We start from the raw sequence: 19820 nt of genomic DNA, 5'->3' as shown, positions 1-19820 counted from the left end.
AAATAGGATCAGGTTCTTTATGCTCAGTGAAAAACAACTTATGTGTAATTCACTTCCTTTCTTGTGCAGCATGGATAAATGAGAGGTTAAGTACCTCTGGATTTATTTTAAATCCATAGCTTTGATTACTTTTTTTTTTTTTTCCAGTGAGAAAACCTTCTATCTTCATTTCTGATATAAAAATGATATACTGCTTTTCTGGATGTATTTGCTACTCATTAATTCTTCCTCGTATTTGCTGATTTGAAAAATAAGCAAAAATGAATACAGAGAAATTGTATCTAATCATGCAAAAGCAGCGACGTTTGTCTCCAACATACAGAAAGGAAAAAAAGATGCTCAGCAAATATATTTATTTTAAATTCTATATTTTTACAGTATGTATGTTCATGCGACTTCAGAGAAAGCTTTGAAATACACATAGTCTTCTTTCCAATATTAAGAACTCACAGTAATCTCTTTATTATACCAGTTGCATCTCTGTCCTTGGTCTGCTGGTACATAGTCTAATATACAGTAGTAAAACTTCGCAGTAGTAAAACCCACTCACCATGGGGAGACTGTTAGACTTATCAACTTAGACCACGAACAGAAGTAAGACCACCTGAAAATGGTCTTTAACAAATTATATCAAACACTGCATAAACAAATACTGAAGCATACATTCCTCCCCCTCTATGCTTTTAAGCAATGACTCTTACCCCAAAAAGATGTTTTTTGTTTTCTTTCAGTTACCATACAGTATTCGGTTTAAATGACAAAAACTTAGTTATATATTTACAACCACTTTAGCAGTCCTTGAGTAAACAGCTTCCAGTAAATTGTATTTTTTTTCTTAGACTATTTCCCCATGTATTTAAGCAGGATAATTACTATTCTTCTTCCAAGCATCTCTTTCAGGCATTTAGGAGTATATTTGAAAGAACCAATGGAAATTCAGTTAGAAAAAGTACAGCTAAGGGGAAGTTAGTTTTTTAATAAAGGATTGATAAAGGATTTCTGCACGTATGTGTTTGTACTATGTTGTATTGACAAATGATAGAATGTGTTGCTTAGAAAAAATATGATCATATGGCATTGAATGTATCACATACTCTGAATTAAAAAGTTGTTAGAGATGCTTCACTTAGGTCTTCACTGATTCTTCAACTCTTCTTTGTGAGTTTTTTGTGCATCTTAAAACACATGAAGACTATTCAGTAGAAAGAACAAGTTTACTAATTTTCCTCCTCTTGTTCTTGCCGATGGAACAGTAATGGCCAAAAGAGGAGTCCTCAGTGAAAGCAAAGTTCCTCTCTGAGTTACAAATAGTGTTAAGTCTGTGCTAGTAGATGAATAGGGCAAGATAAGAGTCAAGATAAGATGAACTCGGTTAATGAAAACAGCACATATCAGATAAAAATTTGTCAAGAAACATCATTGGAAATGATCACTTAAAACGTTGTGACCTTCAGTGTGTTCTGTGTTAAACCAACGAAGGAATCTAATGAGTGTCGTCTCTTTACTCACAGCCACACTGTATAGTTGAACATGCTTGTTGTGGACAAGCCGTGGTTAGGTAGCTGGTGTCGTATATAAGTAGCATGCAAAACTCTCTGTTTGCTTTCCCATTTTCAGTGCAAAACAAATGCAGCTAATCAGATGCAGTTAATTTTCCTAAAGTCTCATGGAGTGGTTCAGCTGGTCATGCTTTTGGCAAAGGGAATGTGGTGGCACGTGTGACAATGCTATGCTTTAATTTTCCAGAATTCCGTCCAGGGTGTTTCCGTGATCCCAGAGTGAACAAAAAAAATTTTCCATAAAGTAATTTTGTTCAAACCAGATGTTGCCCGATTGCTGATAGCTAAACTCATCAGCACTTAGTTGTCATTCATTCTTAGCGCCACATCACACAGTATATTAGATCCAGTTACCCCCAGGGCAAAAAGATGTAGAGGGAATGGTTTTCACTTTTACTGAGAATTTGCAGCACGGAAAATGAGATTACTGCTGGAGTTCTAAAGGCTGAATGAAGACGAATAGAACAGAATTTTTTAAAAGTTCACTTTAGGAGGAAACACATTTTTCCTTTTCCTTTTGAATTGTTTATAATCCTAGTCTTTTTTTTCTGACTTAGTGAATTTAGTGTACTCTGCTATTTGTTTCTAAGAGAAAAATCCTTAAAACCTTAAAAACTAGTCATTAACAAAAGTAAAAGCAGTAAAATAACTTTGAATCATAAATGCAGTGTGAAGTTTGTTCTCTTGCCTTTTTCCAAATGCTTTTGTTTCGTCTAGTCTAAATCCTTCTGTAAAAATATATTAGAAACCTAATCTGTGTGCTGATTGAATTCCTACACGTTTTTTTTTAGAAATTTTTAGAGATCATGCATAGATGTACTGGATCATTTAAAAAAGCCATTTGGGAACTAAAGCAACAAATTTATGCTTTTAAGTATTATTCTTGTTCTGTTGTAGTAATTTAGCAAGTTGCTTAGACCTATGAATGGCATGTTGAAATCATTGTCAAAAGCTTCAACTCAGGCTGTAATTTAATAAATGGCTTAACTTTATTCTGAACAACTTTAAGGAGACTGTGTGTGAAAGACAAGTTGTCAAAAATTCACTGATTATTTGGCAAAACAGTATTAGCAAACTGTTGTTATGCTTCTTTCTGGAAATATCAGCTATGTCGTTTTATATGACATGTCTTAGATTGAGAGGTGTAATTCCTTCCTTCACCTGACTTCTGTAATGTATTATGCCATTAAGACACAATGAAGCATCTTTTAATGGTCCATTAACACGAGACTTGGATGCGCTGCATGGAGAGAAAGAACATCTTCCAAAAATCTAGCTAGTCATAAAGTGGTCTTGAAAATTGGTATCAAAAGTCAAACTGCATGCCACATATTCTTCTTTTCCTCTGACTTTTTAAATATCAGTCTTCTGTCGATATTTTTCTGCTTATCATTTTTGATAAGCTGGTTGATAGGGAGATTAAAAAGTTATTTAAAATTAAGTATGTAGTTAGCTGTTTATTCTCTGTGAATGATTCCCACTCCGGAAAAAATGTCCATAGTACAAAAAAAAAAAAAAAAAGAAGGAAAAAAAAGGCAGAAGAAAAGAAACTTTCCATAACCATACTATGGAAAAAAAAAAAAAGACCCAGACTCTGTTTGCCACTTCTTACGCTAAAGAAATAGCATTTCTTTAATGGTACATTCTGGGATTAAACAGCAGGGAGGCCAGCAGCAGAAATGACAATGCTGGAAAGGTTATTTTAATACTGAATAGTTTTCATACTAAATACATCCAAGTAGACTGAAAAAGAAGGGCCATTCCACACCCTGGACAGGGAATCTGACTTTCTGTGCTTTCTTTTCATAATACGCTTTTATTTGACTGGACATTACAGTGGTAGAGCATACATCTTGCCCTTCGGTAACAGTCCTTGCTAAACACTAACACTAAACAAATCAATTACATGTCCATCAAGGAGGTGAAGCGTTCCCCAGAGTGGGAAATTAGAAAATGAAAAATGTCAAAGACGTGAGGAAAAGTCTAACCTCCTTCATGCCTAATCACTGTGTCAGAAAAGCTGGGAGAAGAGAAAGTCATACTGAATAAATTAGATTTAAAAATTAAATATGTTTCAATATGAAGCAAAATATGAGCTGCGTTTAGGAAGTAAGAGCTGTACAAAACGTAACCGTGCATTCCATGAATCTGGTGGTAATTCTGCTGAAAACAACTAAGACACATTCATCTTGCTCAGGCTTTCTTTGAACAGCATCGTTCCACTTTTTATTGTGCTTTTTGGAATACTGTCTTGCATTCCAGTTACGTGCCTTTGAAGTCCCACGTGCGAAGGCGGGCTAGGTCCTCAGTGGGTTTCGTTCACTACTAAACTGTCTTTCTAGATATAACCATGGGGTGCCCTAATTTTAGAGAAGATTATTTTGAAAGTAGAGGAGTGCTATCTGTCAGATTTATATTCTTAGGACCCCGTGGAAACTCAGAGGCGGAATTGGTCTTCTCACTTGCATTACTCTGTCCTTTGAGCCATCCTTACTATAGCTTGGGCTCCAATAACATTGCAGGCGGTAAGACACCGTGTTATATTAACTAGGTACTTGATCTATTGTTTTCGTCATCTCAGAGTTGTGTGGTATAACGTGTGAGGCATATGATGGAAATTATACCTGGCGTTTGAAAAATATCCTTTAATCTGAGTCCTTTGGAGAAAATAATTTAAAACCACCTGCATTTAATGGGGTGCTAAAATATTACTTGTTTTCTAAAAAGTCAGAGGTAAAAAAAAAAACAGTTAAAAATATGTTTGTTTATTTAGCATTAACCTTTTCCTTTGTTTTCAACATCTTTCATCAGAAAAGAGTACATTTTTTGTAGTGAATAAAAATGTATTCTTTGTAAAATTTAGGTTAGCTGAAGCCATTTATATAAAAGATGACATGTACCTTACCTTTTTTTCCCCCTTTTTCCCCTTTCTTCCTTCTTTCTCACTTCCCCCTTCCCTTTTTTTCATTCCCCCTTTACCATTTTGCCTTCTTCGTTCTTTCTTCCCCTTTCCTCTTTCACCTTTTTTCCCTTTTCCCCTTCTCCCTTTTTCCTTTCCCTCCCTTCCCTCTTCTTCCCCCTTTCTCTTTTTCCCCCTTACCCTTTACTTCCTTCTCCTCCTTTCTTTTCCCCCCAGCTTCTGCTGCTCTTTCTCTCTTTCTTTGCTTTTTTTCTATAAACATGAAAAATTCTCACTCTCTCCCCATGTCTCAGCAAGATAAATGAACTAATTTAAAATATTTTCCATGCCTCATCTGTCCACTCCACAAGCTGTCAATGAGCTTGGATTGGGAGCTTTCATGCCAATAGTCCACAGCGAGCAGTTGTATTATTTTGAAATAAGAATGTTGTTTCCATGGCAAACTTGGAACTCTTCACAACCGTGCTGACATCCACATACTTTCAAGTTTATGCAAGACAGATGATACTTTATGAGATTTCTTGAAGCAGAAGGTCATTTTTCTGCCATGCCGAGGTATTGTTCTTTTAATTTTTGATCTTTTAAGGGAAAGCAACAGGAGGAAATAAAAGATGTAGGAGAACAACTTGCTTTAATGATTTTTTTTTTGCCTCAGCATTTTTCCAAGAACCAGTTCAAATACTAAATTGATTGTAAATATGTTTCGGACAGTAGTTTGGGTGATTTTTGTAATGGTTAACGACTCGAAGACACTCCTCACCCTCTTCTGCAATGGGATCAAATTATTCTAAATATTTACTTAGAAAAGTTGTTGCAGTTTACAATGAGGGAAGGTTTGGAAATGACTGTATGTGAGACAATGCAAGCTGGTTCATTTCAGATTGTGGTTTTTTAAAAACGTGTTAATGCATTTTAGTATGTCTTTAGAAAATGTCATAACCTTTCTGTATTGCTTTATCATCCTTGCCTGTACAAATGTCATGATTATCTGGTGAGGTATAATGTTATGATTGGCTTTGCTGAAAAATAGATTTTGTTTTTTGGCAGAAAGCTGCACAAATACTTTTTTTTCTCTGTAAGCTAAACATTTCCCTAAGCTTTTCAACATGGAACAAAATCTTGGCAGAAGGAAAGAAGAAGGAAGGAAGAAAAGAAAAGAAAGGAAAGGGAAAGGGAAAAGGGAAGGGGAAGGAGAAGGAGAAGGGAAGGAAAAAGGAAATCCTCCCCATTTCTTTTCCATGTTTGGTTTCTTTCTCAAATGTTATTGTTAGCACCTAGAAATGGCACACTCGTTCAGTTTCCTGCTGGGATGCCAGGTGGTACCTGGACCATTGTATAACCTCACTGAACTGCTTTACTTATCCCTATTTCTAACAGTGTATTCTGTCCACAGTAGCATCCCTTCAAAAGAGAACAAGTCGACAAGCAGCTGTGTCCCCATTCCGTGTACTTCCCAAGCATAATGTTTTCCTTCCCAGAGGCAGAGTGCGTTCACCTACATAATTGGCCATGACCTCTTCTTGCCCAGGGGACGTGTACTGAAGTACATTGCCATTTCCTAATCCTTTAAGACACAAAACAGCACGTTCCTGTCATGCTAGTAGGTAGATAAAATTTTGATATGTGTTCTTGTATTGTCATCAGAGGTTTCTATTTGATTCCTGTTTCTAAATATTTGAACATTCATGTCTTAAATACTGCATGAGTGTCTCTTGAGTATATGTTTAATTTTAAATTAATATATTTTTGGGAAAAATATCTTTATAGCTTATAGGTTACAGACTAGCCATTCTCAGAAGGATGGAGGGTTTATAGGATAAGAGACATAGGTACCTTCATTTTGATAAAGATTTTCTTTGTCTCTTTTCATTTCAGTAAATTGCTTTCAGGATATTACTAAGAATATAATCCTTTCAGTGCTGCATATCAGTGTTCTAATTTTAACTGCTCTCTTATTAAAATGCTAAATTGTGTGTCCATGTTTGTATGTATTCATATGAAGTATTATAAAGCAATCATTATAAACTATGGGGAAACAGTGACCTCTTCTCTATTGAGTATAAATAAGGGTGTCCTTTTTCTGAGCAGTGCTTTGCAATAAAGGGCAACTAATGGAGTGAGGCCTGAAATGGCCACGCGATCCGCAGAAGTTACTTGTTCATTGTCTGCTAAGGACTTTATATCAGTTTGAAAATTCTAGATGTCCTTGCTAACTCTTTGCGTATGCACTCTCTGTTTTGGTTGATGTCTGTCTTTTTTGAAACCTGCGTAATCCAGTCATTACTTGAGAAAGCTGTCATTAGAATTTATCTTGACAGCAATGATTCTGTGTTAAAGAAGACTAGGAGCCAGTTTTGCAAAGAAGGACTGAGGAATCATGGTTGAAAACAAGTGGAACATGAGCCAGCGGTGTGCCTTTGTAGCAAAAAAAGCCAACTGCTTTATGTGTACCCTGCAGCTGGCAATCCAAGGAAGTGACCCTTCCTCCTTGGCACCTTACATTCTCCATTCTGAGAAGAATATTGGCACACTGGAGTGAGTCCAGTGAAGAACCACTGAGATGGTCAGGGTCTGGAGCACAGAATGCGTGTGGAGAGGCTGAGGAAGCAGAGTCTGTTCAGCTTGAAAAAGATGCAGCTTCAGGGCAACATTATTGGTATTTGTGTAAATACAGAGGAGATGGAGCTAGACATTTTCCAGAGCTGCACAGCAAAAGGATAAGAAGCAAAGAATGCAAGTGGGAACATGAGAAATTTACATGTAAGGCGAGGGATTTTTAAAATGAGAATTGTTAAGCACTGGAAAAGGTGTGCAGTGAGCACTGGAAAAAGTGTGCAGTGAGCTTATAGGATCCCCATCCTTAGACGTGTTATTGGCCTTGAGCAATGTGATCAGATGGTCAGATGATGGTCAGCTTTAGGTCTGCTTAGGCAAGAGTTGGAGTAGTGTCCTCTGGAGATTCTCTCTTACCTAGGGATTGTATTTTTCTGCAAAAATTGTTTTTCCATTGTTGTTTTATCTCTGCAGTGTGTATTTGGGGTAGGTAAGCACTAACATCTACATAAACCTGCAGGAAAGAGGGCTTCTTTTTATAAAAGAACTTAGCTGTTTTCTGGTGGAGTCTGCAGCAGCAGGGCAGTGAATTCATACCTGACAGGTTTCTCTCTCCGACTGTCCTTTCACAGGTTTTTATCACTTGTGGAAATGCCAAATCTAGTCCAACTGGTCTGTGCAAATCAGAAGGAAAATTGTAATAAATATGCATTTCCCCCAAAGGACAATCAAAAGGAGATTGAACATTTAAACCTCCTCTATTAGACCTCCTGATAAAATTTGCTTCTCCAATTGCAGTGTAAATCACTACTTCCCTTTCATTCCAGGATGCCTGAAAGATGCACGGAATATGTGCATGCTGCTTCTTTTTAAGGTTGTGTTTTGTTGTTTATACAATGCAATGTGTACACTAACGTGTGAAAAATATTAGGAAAAACAAAACAAAACAAAACAAAACAGATGCATCATTTCAAAGCCACAGGCATTATCTACTGAAAAGCATTTGTAAAAGTACCAGGAAAACAGAAAAAGGAAAATAGATAGGAATTAGGCAAAACAAATAGATAGAATGAATAAATTCTCAGGATATCGCTTCATCAATTTGGAGGGAGAGGGTAGCATTCTACTATTCAAAGGTTATGTACTAGTAATACATTATAACTGTAGTGATTCTACTGTTTAAATGGGCATCTATGACAAATATTGAAGGCTTCAAGAATACTGAACATAAATACACAGAAATTGACTTCCCTAGAGTTGGCAAGGTCATAGGTGCTGTGTTGGTTTGTGGCACTATACAGGCAACAGTTGGAGTTTTGATACAGTATTATTTTTCCTCCTTTTTACCTCAGAGCGTTCTCACCTTTTTCCAGTTGAACAGGTTACATATAATGCATCAGAAGAACTTAAAAATTTCCAGGTACCTTTTTTTTAATAGGAACCTCTTTGCCAAGTGTTTTGTTTTCATTGTTGTTTTTCATTTTCATTTAACCTGCAGTGTAAAGACTTTTTTCATTACATTCATACGCATCTGTGCTTCAGAAGAGCTAGGTTTTGTTTAACTCTGCACTGTGTATTTGTCTTTCCTATGAAGTACAATGATATTGATACCTTAGGAGCTTCATTGAAATAGTGGTTGCATACTATTTTTAAACAAAATAGTGGTTAGTCTTGCTAATAAACATTTCATTACCTCTAAAAACTGTATATTGAAAATTTATGTACGTTCAGAGCAATGTCAAATTCCTTTGATATTTCAAAGTTAAACAATGTAGTTTCAAAGTCCTGAGTAGCAAGTCATAATTATCTTTTATGTTCACTCAGAGTGACAAAATACATTAATTCAGAGCTAGAAGAAAATAATTATTTTTGGTTGCTACTGATGCGTAAGTGTTATGTTTACTTCTCTGCTAGAATGTATGGTTAACCTCCTACTGCATAAATCCTGCTGTCTTCCACTTGCTATAGGCAGACCTTACATAGTAAAAGAAGTTGTAGGAAGTCATTTTCTTTATTCATTGTTTTGTTTCGTGTCATCTGCTCAGATGCTCGCTGTGTTTTAGTACTGGAGGGACACAAAATGGTCTTTGGAAGCTTTAGGTAACATCTTTTTTGAATTGTTGCATATACGATGATCTAAAAATCATTTTCTTTAAATTTTTTAATTCTAAGTTCCATCAGTTTCATAGCTGCAGCATGTTTCAAATTAATTATGGTAAGAGGAATCATAAAAAGAAAAAAAAAAAGGAGTTTGCTTCTGCAGAAACACACTGTGCTCTCTGACAGTATTAAGTGCTGTCTTTGTGTTCTCAAGATGGTTGTGCTGACTGGCCTGTAGGTAATGTGTCAGATGTCTCAATAGTATGTAACTCCAATTAGTGTTGTGCATTGTTGGAAAAATCTTTGCGTACCTTGTTACCAACGCTTGCAGCTGGCTAGGCCGATCTTTTCTCATTTCTAATCCACGTTATGCCTTTGGACTGGAGAGAGAAAGGATTAGTACCACTAGGCACCTTAACACTGTGAGTCTCAGGTTCTAACAGCTGATAAGATGGTGAAGTCCTTCTTGTAATATCCTCTGTGAAATCTTTGCTTGGTAAAAATCCATGGGTGTTTTACTCCTGGCTACAGAAGGAGCAACGTGTGGTATCTAGCGTGCGATCACGCATGGCAGCCCTATTGCATGTCTGTTAATATAAGTTATGGAACAAAGCAAATGATTACCAGGCACAGAGGTGCTATAGGATCAGATGGTAGGGAAAGAAACAGCTAATCTTTATTTTTCATTAATTTCCTAAAAGCTGTCTTGTCTTAGTAGTTGTTTCTGACAAACCGTACAAGGCCAGAAAATGCCAAATACATGAGAGAGGATAAGGATATGCAGTTGAGTTATTAACTGGTGGCTAATAACCATCCGTAACAGTGAGGAAGCGATGTTACAACTTACACTTAATGACTTTCAGAAAATTAATTTTAATAGTTTTCAGAGAAAAGGAGAGAAAAATATTATCTCCGTTGACTTAGTGTTTTACTATAGTGAGCTTCTTCACAAATATGTTCTTATTATATTATAAATTATAATTATATTATATTATATTATATTATATTATAAATTATATTAAATTATATTATAAATTATAAAAACACTTTTGAGAGTAATCAATACTGCAAATCGTTTCTCAAAGTCCAGTCCCAACTTTTTGCCATAACCGTCAACTTTTGTTTATTTCTGTAAATCTTTGCCTCAAAAAGCACTCTTACTGTGTTTACATCATGATCTTGTTAGGGACTAAAATTTTGTTTTGTAAGTATTACTCTGTTTGAGGGAAACAATATCAAATTGTTTATATAAGGTTGCATAGAAATCATTATGAAAGCTATTGGTGGGCTTACTTCTGCAAATGTTGGCATCCAGTTTCCTCTTCTGGGAGTCATTCTTTAAAATCCACTTTTTGTTTGTATATTTGCAATCTATTAATATGAAAGAGCTATTTCATGATTATGAAATCCATTTGCGGCAGAGTATTTTTCATTTTGGGGGCAAAGGGAGGTCATTTCACCATCTAGAAAATTGCAATGCATGGTTCTGTCCTATATTCTTAATCTCCCGTTATATAAACAATTTTATTTATTCCTCAATTCATTTTGTGTCTGTATGTCTGATTAAGATTGATTCTCAGCCACTTCCCCCATTGTCTCTGCTTTACGCTAATATCTAACAAGCATTAAATCATAATGAGATTCTTTGTAGATATTTTGAATTTGCTTTGCCTACTAGGAGCAGCTTTAGTTTCAGCGTGCTGAAGATCTATCGTTGGATATTGAATTAATTTGAGTGTAAGTGTTTCAGTAATGTATGTGTCCAGCTGGTTAATTTCTCAAGTAGCATGTTTATGCCTAAACATAAAGTTAGCCCTGATAGAGGAGTGTTTAGATTCTGTGCTTTGTAAAGTCGGTTCAAGATCAGTCCCATTTTCATTTTTATCACTCTTTAATTTTACAAACTTGAAAAATTTTTAGGGGGGCAGGGCCAGAGAGAGAATGAAACTTCAATCTTTGCATCCTTTTCCTTTCCTCATTTTGATTATTTTTCTCTGATATAATTCTTCAAAATAGTTAAAATTCTGCCTTATCTGTACCATTTGTTAGAAATATAGAATAACAGCTTTCACATACCATGCATGCAGACTAGCAAAATAATATTAGCATAGTAGAAAAAAGTAAAAAAAATAACAACAAAGAAGAACCCACAACTTCAGCATGTATTAAAGCCCATTTGTGACTACAAAAAATACATTACAAGCAAGGAGCTTGGTAGGGAAATGATTACCATCATATGTCAGAAATAGCACTGTGCAGTTTACCACTAAGAGCTAATAGGTACCAGTTTGCTGTACAGCTCAGCTAAGTTTTCACAAGTCTACGCAGAATAGATTTTTATAGTTTCTTCTGTTAGGCTTTTTTGTTAATCAAGTATGGGGTATCCTTGACTTACATTTTCAAAGATTGAGCTTTTTCTCATAAAACTGAATAGGTACATGCTGCCTCGTATGGTCATGCAAACTGGGAGATTGCTTACACATATGCTTTTTTGTTTGTGTGCTTATGTGCCTTTTTCCAAATGCAAAATGCATACATTCAAGCCTAGGTTTGGGGCTCATCGAAAAGCTGAGGTACACCTACTTCATCGCTTCTGATGTGTGCTTGCGTCGTTGGTTCCTAGAACAACTGCAGCCCATAATCAGGGACAACACTATTATCTTTAATAGTCTGCCTTAAGTTAGTGCTAGTTTAGCCACACTTTGCCGTGGTTGCCTTATTCTCCATTTTGTGCACTTTATTTGAATTGCACTTTGAATATTTCAGTTAAAATACCCAGCTGTTTTTTAGAAAAAGGATAAGATTTGTTTAACTCAGGTATATTCTGTGTTTTAATCTTTCTTTCCTTCTTTGCTTAAGGAGACCCAAGAGTTTCTCAATCTGAATTGAGAATTTAATGTATAATCACAATAATCTGCATAAGCATCCTAAAGATGTATTCATCTGCATTCAGTCTCTGAACATGATATATAGGATATTTCATCTGTGTTCTCCTAGAATTGCTGGTTTACTCTGATTTTTTGGGGGCTCTGGATCTTTATAAACCTGTGTGTATGGGTGAATATATAAAAATCCGTAAGCCTTCTCAGAAAACAATTGCTTGACCAGTCTGAAAATGGCTTCATGCATATGAGCATAAACCCAATAGGAAGTCTCAATCAGTGAAGTCTCAGACTTTTTTTTGATACCGAAGTATTTTTTTGCCTGCTGCTAGCCTGGAAGACCTACTGCAGCTACAGGAGTCTGGCCAAGGTTCTGGTCCCATTAGTGAGTGATGGCAGGATGCTTAACTCAGCTCCAGATGGTCCTCGTGTGCAAAGTCATTCAGTCTGTAGGCTTTCACAGGTTGGATATGAACGCAGAATTTGACCAAGACTTTATGACTCTGATGCGCTTGATGACAGTTGCCCTTGCAAAAGCATTATTTTGGTCATAAACTCAACACTAGCAGCCACTGATACTAAGTGCTGTAGGGCAATTCCTGCAGATTTCCTTTAGAACGTGAATGAAACTAGCTTTTGAGAATTTAACAATAACGTAAATGCTCTGGTATTACGGAAAAAGGAATTTGATATGTGTTACTCAGAGATACTTTGAATTACTAATTATACAGTGAAAATATATGGAAGTTATTTTTATTTCTGTTCACAGAGTAGGCAGACAAGAGGAGGTTAAACAAAATTAGTGACTAGCAAATTTAGAGCAAATGGAAGGAACATCTAATGCAACAGTATGATCTCAAATTCGGGAATTCACTCTTGTCACGTCTTTTAAGCAAAATGATCATTGGCAACATTTATGGTTTTGTTAGCCGTGATGAGGATAAACAGCAAATAATTCCCACATGTGCTATAATCCAATCACCAATACAAAATACTGAAGTCGTTGTCCAGTCTAGCATGTTGATTTCCTCTGGCGGCACCGTACTGCTCTTCTTGCAGTTTTATTTTTATAGCGTGGTGGGGCCTCTTTCAGAGACCTACCTAACCTGGCTTCAGCCAGCAACGCTTGGGTGTTCCTTATGGTTATCTCCATATGAAAGCGGAGGCAGTAAAGAAACATAATCATGAAAACACAGAATAGCAACAGTATTTGCCCTTAAACTACCATAGAAGAAAGGATTGGAAAAAAATGAAAAGGAAACAGCCTTCAGTTGTCTAACTATGTGAAGACTGGATAGTAAGAAGGCATTTCTAACTTCAAATAACAGGGAATCCAAGGATATTGTAGAAACTTTTTCATGGAAGACTATAAAGGGGAGCTTAAACAGCCAAAGCCAATCTGGGTATACATGTAGTCCAGGCTCAAGCAGAGAAAGAGATTAAATGGTGTCTGGAAGTCCTGCCTAGCCCTTTGGTTCTTTGATTCTCTTTATTTTTCTGGAGAACTATGTGCAGGTTTTTCAATTAACCCATTTTAATGGGTTAATTCTCAATACAGTATATGGAATTTGAAATTAAAGTTCAAAATAATCATTTTCTTATTATACCAACAAAATAGTCTTTATGTTTCCACAAGAAGACAAAAATGCCAGCTGTAAATTATTATTACAAAATTATCTTTTATTTCATAAATGCTTATTCTTTTCCCATGCAGATTGCAAGGTACAGAGTATTGAAATACAAGGAACTTCGTAGCCCTTGAAATACATACAAAAATCAACACAGTTGTAATCATATGTTAAATACTCTGTTTTGTTTTGCTTCTACAGAAATGCATTTTCTGCAGACAGAGAATTAAGAAAATTTCTGGGGCTTGCATTCAGTGCTCGTATGGACGCTGTCCAGCCTCCTTCCATGTTACCTGTGCCCATGCTGCAGGAGTGCTTATGGAACCTGATGACTGGCCATATGTTGTCTACATCACGTGTTTCAGGCACAAGATCAACCAAAATGTGGTAAGAAATTTGTTTCCTTATTGATTGGAAAATGGAATCGTAGAAGGAAAATATGCTTCTAGATAAAGTGGAAAAAGGGATTCACACCGTGTGCAATAATAGCTTCATCTATCATATTTCCATACCTAGCAAAACTGCTGTATCTCAAAGTTTTTTGATTATCCCATTACCTGGGAGAAATGATACCTGATATGTCTAGCACATTCTTTCATTAGAGTCATTGCTGAATGTATTGTTTTGCCTGCAATAACTGGTCATTGAATTCTCTGTTATGTTAACTTGGAGTGTATTACAAATAGCAGCTCCGAGTGTCTTGCAAATACCATCAGATACTGTGAGATAGATGATATGCAAGTCCTTTGTCCTGCCTCTGAACAGTATCTTGCAAATATGCTAATATAGTTTTTCTATCATCTGCTAAACTAACACTGATATGTCATGAAAATTCTCATTATTACTATGTCCTCTTTTTTTTCTAGTTTGTGCTGCAGAGGAACATTTAATTTTACAAGAGACACATACAAAATTATTTATGATTGTCTTTAAAGTTTTAATGTCTTTTATTCCACTGAATTGTTACCACAGTTAAGATTTTTTTTTTGCCATTTTTCTATGGATTTTAAAATTGTATTTTAGTTGTTTATCAGCAATGTACAACTAGAATGACTACTGCTTAGTGTAGTCTTAACAAGGGAATTACTATTAAGAGAATGACTTTAGAGGATGGTTTCTCACCTTTTCAAGTTGAGAACTCTATATTTGATTTTTTTTATCTCCTTTGTACATTAGAGTATGAAAGAGTAAACCCCTGTATCCATGCTAATAAAAGTCTGCATAATATATGTCTTTCTCTCAAGAGGTTGTTAGTGAATTCTTGGTCTTAGAGACAAGACTACTAAAGGCTAAGATTTTTTCTGAGTATAATAGAACATAATGCCTTGCAACTAGAGTAATCAGTCAGGCCTGAGTATTCAATCTGTTAATAGTTCTGAAAAACACAAGGCAGACAAATTATGTGTTCTTTTCAAAACTTCCCCAGAACAGTTTTGCTTTTTAAGGATTTTTGCTTTCCAGAATAAATAATTGTATGAAACCAGTACATTTTTATATGAAGTTACAGTCTTCATACATTTTTATGAGAACAAGTTCTGTTTCAAAATGAATTTGAAACAGTATCTGTACAGATAAATTTTCAGATAATTTTTATGACTTTCTTAGAAAACATTATCCACTAGCTTAAATTACTGGGTCAAGTTCTTTGCCAGTAAGAACAAGACTGTTCTGACCAAATATTTTCTGACATTACTAACAGATAAGTTTCCATACCTCAAGTAGTGAGATTTTTATCATTGGCCTGGGAAGATGTTCTTGGATCAAACAGGACTTTCTGTGGTATAATGTTTTCTATAGCAACTTTATGAATTCTCTCACTGCTCCCTAATCCTTTGATCAACCTTTAATATACTTCTTTCCCTGTCATGTCCCCCTTGTGCAGTCACAAAAACAAACATTTATTTCACTGTAATTTCTTCTGTGATCCTAAGTGGTTAATGTGATGAAGTTATGGATTGGCTCTTCTTTAGGACCCTTGTCTTAAAGAAAGGTCTTTTCTGGCCCTTCTGTGTAAACGTTAGCTATTATTAATAATGCATACAAAATACTACAAAAGTTACTTTTATAGCAGATTTTATTCTTCCATTCTAAGTTTAAAAAATGCTGACCTTACTACTTAACATTTAACTTTCTAAGTATGCATTTTCCCTGGAGCAGTGGGAACTGCATTTTCCCACTGTTTCCACAATGGGAATACATATTATTTAGTATGCTAAGAAACAAAAATCAATATTCATCTGAATCAATACAGTACTACTAAGTTGAACAGAACTCCCATTAAGTTTTTTTTCTCCCAGTGATTTTCTTGATCTGAATTTTGTTATTTTCAATGAGAAAAAAAAACAATATGGAGAAAAAGGATTTTGCATTATTGCTTATGAAGTGGCAATGTGAAGTATGAGCAACTTAGCTCAGATAAGAATATTGAAGAGTATTGAAACCATTCTTGAAACTTGGCCCTAACCTTTGCAAAAAGTTGTTGGATTCACTTATTTCATGTGGCTCAAATCAAAATCAGAGCTACAGAAGAGGAAGTGTTTTTCCTTTTTCAGTGGAGCAAAATTTGGAAGGATCAGACATCCTGTTACAGAAACTTTTTTCTATGAAATTCTTTTAACTTAATCCTGAGACAAAGGAGATTGTCATATGCTCCTATATACTTGGGTTTATACTTTTGGAAGTTTACTCACAATTGCTTTTCTTGTTATACTGTGTTATGCTTTTTTGTTTATCCTGGCTATTAGCGAGCTTTTGATGCAGAAACTACATTGCTGTTCACCATTAAGCAGAGCAATTCTTCACACATAGAATCACAGAATGCTTAAGGTTGGAAGGGACCTCTAGAGATCATCTAGTCCAACCTCCTGCACACGCAGGGTCACCTTGAGCACGTGGCACAGGACTGCATCCAAGTGGGTTTTGAAGATCTCCAGAGAAGGAGACTCCACAACCTCTCTGGGCAGCCTGTTCCAGTGCTCTGTCACCCTCACTGTTAAGAAATTTTTCCTTAAGTTCCTGTGGAACTTTTGGTGCTTTAGTTTGTGGCCATTTCCTCTAGTTCTGTCGGTGGCCACCAGTGAAAAGAGGCCATCACCATCCTCCTCACTGCCTCCCTTGAGGTACTTATAGACACTGATTAGATCCCCTCTCAGCCTTCTCTTCTCCAGGCTGAACAGGCCCAGCTCCCTCAGCCTCTCCTCGTAGGGCAGATGTTCCAGGCCCCTGATCATCCTTGTAGCCCTGCGCTGGACTCTCTCCAGCAGCTCCACATCCCTCTTGTACTGTGGAGCCCAGAACTGGACACAGTACTCCAGATGCGGCCTCACCAGGGCTGAGCAGAGGGACAGGATCACCTCCCTTGAATAATGAATGTAATGAACTTTTTTGTTTGTCCTTTGTTTTAAATTTCTTGGTTGAAAACAGAAAAATGTAATTCTGGGGATTTAAGTATTATACTGATTTTGCAAATTTTTACAAGAATCAGACATTCTCTTGTCAGCACGAACAAATGTGTTCTGGTGTTTAGAAGTTCATAATGTTATACGTAAAGTGTTACTATTTTTCCTTCATGTCAAGGAAGAAAACATTAGTTCTCTGATGTTTTCTTAATATATTCTTTACTCTCAGTGGATATTTTTGATTACTACTTTTTTCAAGTTCCTCAATCAAAGGATTGCTTCTTGATGGTTACAGATATCCACAGTAGTATTATAATACATAAACCAAGTAGGTTGTTCAACCACAAACCTAACTATGTACTGAGTGTGATAGATACGTATTATTTATTGGTATTTGTTTCCAAATAATTTGTTGCTGTGATCTGAAGAAAATTGTGTTGAAAGTATTTATCAATGTTCTATCATACATCTTTTTGACTGAAGGTCTGATGCTTTCTGAGTTCTGTTCATTATTTCTTTCCAAAGTACATTTTCAGTGTCAACCATGGTATATATCAGTAAGACTTACGATGATAAATTATCATGAAGAAAAGCAGAAGGAAATGATAATCCCTGCATCCACATAGTGCTGATAAATGAAGTCAACATACAAATATTATGAATTAGAAGTTTTAAATATTGAAATGACTTTCCAAAATAGGCACTTCTGATGTCCATGCTCAAATCCAAGTCTTGTATTTACCAAATACAGCTCCAGAAATAATCCAGAAATAATCCAAAATTTTGCTCGCAGAATTTTTTTTTTTGGAATGACTTTACTTATTTCTTACATCTAGTACATGATAATTTATTTTCTTTATGCAAATTATAGCATTATTAGGCAAGGAAGGTGCTATGCTTCCTGCAAATCTTATAGTGGTCAGAGGTTTTTCATTTTTTTTCTTCCACTAGGTTACTCCCTGGGCATGAAAAATATTCTCAGATCTTTCTGTTATCAAATTGCTAGAACATTTGGAACTGTTGCTGAGTTGAGGTGCTCCAGGAGGGTTTCATTTTATTAGTAAAAATCTCTCTCATAGGCAAAAAAATGAGAAAAAGAGCAGTTTTATGCAACTATACAAATTAAGGGGAATCAATGTAATAAGATTAGCAAAGCTAGCACTGCGTCAGAGTAAGTTGCTGGAGGCAAGCAAATTCTTTGGTGAGATTTCATTTCACCAGGTAAGGTTATTTAGGCAGCTCCCATGATATGCATTTAGCAAAACTTACCTTCTTAAGAAGAGGCAGTTGTGATGGGAATTGCTGTAGGTTTTAAGCGATCAGCTGGGTTTTGATTTCTGGGATGTTCAACAGCAGTTTTGGGACAGTTCCTTCCTCCATGGACATACAGGGAATGAAGGGATGCTGTCATGTGGAAACTCTTAAGTGCTTTTTCTCTTATATACTTAGATATTTAAATATTTTTCTTCAAGATATTTATCTCTTTTTTATATATGCATAGTTTATAGATTTTAACTACATTTTTGTATGTTCTGCCATACAGAAAATGAGGGAGAAAATAGTTTTTCCTTTTGTCTTTCTGAAGTTTGCACGCAGAAGAGGTTTACTTTTTTTTCCTCTCTGTCCACTTGTTTTCTGCATTTCTGCTGCTATCTTAGTTCATCCTTGGCTTAGGTACTGTTAAAGAAAATCATGCTTTTTAAACCACAGTTTTCTCAATAATCTGGTGACTACCACAGCTGCTTCTTTAATCTGATAGATTCCCTTGCATAACAACTGTCCTTTCTGATCAAAAATGACATTCTTAACATCAATAAATTCCTAGGATTTTCTGACAGGAAATGTTTTCTGAGACATGCAATCAGTTATAGAGTGCGCTTGTCAATATTTTTTCTGTGAAATAAATCAAGAATCCTACCAAGATAGCATACTGAAAAATAAGCTCCTTTTCCTTGAACCTAGGATGCATTTCTGATTTTTATTATTTGTTCTGATGAACTATGGCATTTCTTCTCTGAATATTTTCTCATTGAATGATCCTGTATCATTTTTTTAAATACTGTATTTTGCTTATGCAGAGAATCTTCTTTAGACTTGAAAAACATTAAAAAATACAGGTAGTTCTACTTGTACTGTTATCATAGGCTTTATTATCTCGTACAAACAATTCAGTTAATACACTCTAGTCTACTTGTATATTTTTTAAAATTATTTTTTCCCAAATAACTGATGACTGAAGTTGAGAATGGACTGTTAAATTAATTCTTTGATATCACTGTACATTTCAGGATTGGATAAAAAGTGCTAATTGACATAGGAATATAGTCAGTCGTGTCAACATCCTGCTTCTACATCTCTGTAGTCAGACTAAATAGCAGAATTACCTAACTACATAAACAATAATTTTATTATACAGGTATATGATTGCATAGCTTATTAGTGTGATCATAACATTGCTTCTAGGTAAACTTGGAAATTATTTTGAAACATAACAGAGTTTTGCTATCTCAGATGACCTGAAGTAAGTGGGAGTATTCATTTAGTCATTTCATCTCAAAATGGTTAAAATCACTATCAATTTTTACATTGTGTCTAACAGAAAGAGTTGAGGCTGCCCTTAGTTTTTCTTTAATAGTAATAGTAAGAATTCAGTATCACTTTCCAGATATTCACAGATTTTTTTTTAGATTATTACACTGATAGAAGACTTCACTGTCTTGAAAGACTGGCGAAGCAGTGGTAGAAAATTATCTATTCAGTGTATGCCATGAAATATTTTC

At 35.6% G+C, this 19820-nt stretch overlaps 1 protein-coding gene across 1 annotated transcript in view; it reads left to right on the top strand.

Moving 5' to 3' along the window:
- KDM4C (lysine demethylase 4C) overlaps positions 1–19820 on the top strand; it is a 236854-nt gene that overhangs the window by 195889 nt on the left and 21145 nt on the right. Inside the window, exon 18 of the mRNA XM_088537506.1 lies at positions 13844–14029. Coding sequence (XP_088393632.1) covers positions 13844–14029 — 186 coding nt within the window. The remainder of the gene's footprint in view (positions 1–13843; positions 14030–19820) is intronic.

Source organism: Tinamus guttatus, unplaced genomic scaffold (assembly GCF_059628265.1).
Source record: "Tinamus guttatus ecotype Peru unplaced genomic scaffold, ASM5962826v1 Tinamus_guttatus_pri_ptg000794l, whole genome shotgun sequence".
NCBI lineage: Eukaryota > Metazoa > Chordata > Aves > Tinamiformes > Tinamidae > Tinamus > Tinamus guttatus.
The sequence above is the reverse complement of the archived record's forward strand: the minus strand, read 5'-3'. Positions and strand labels throughout refer to the sequence as shown.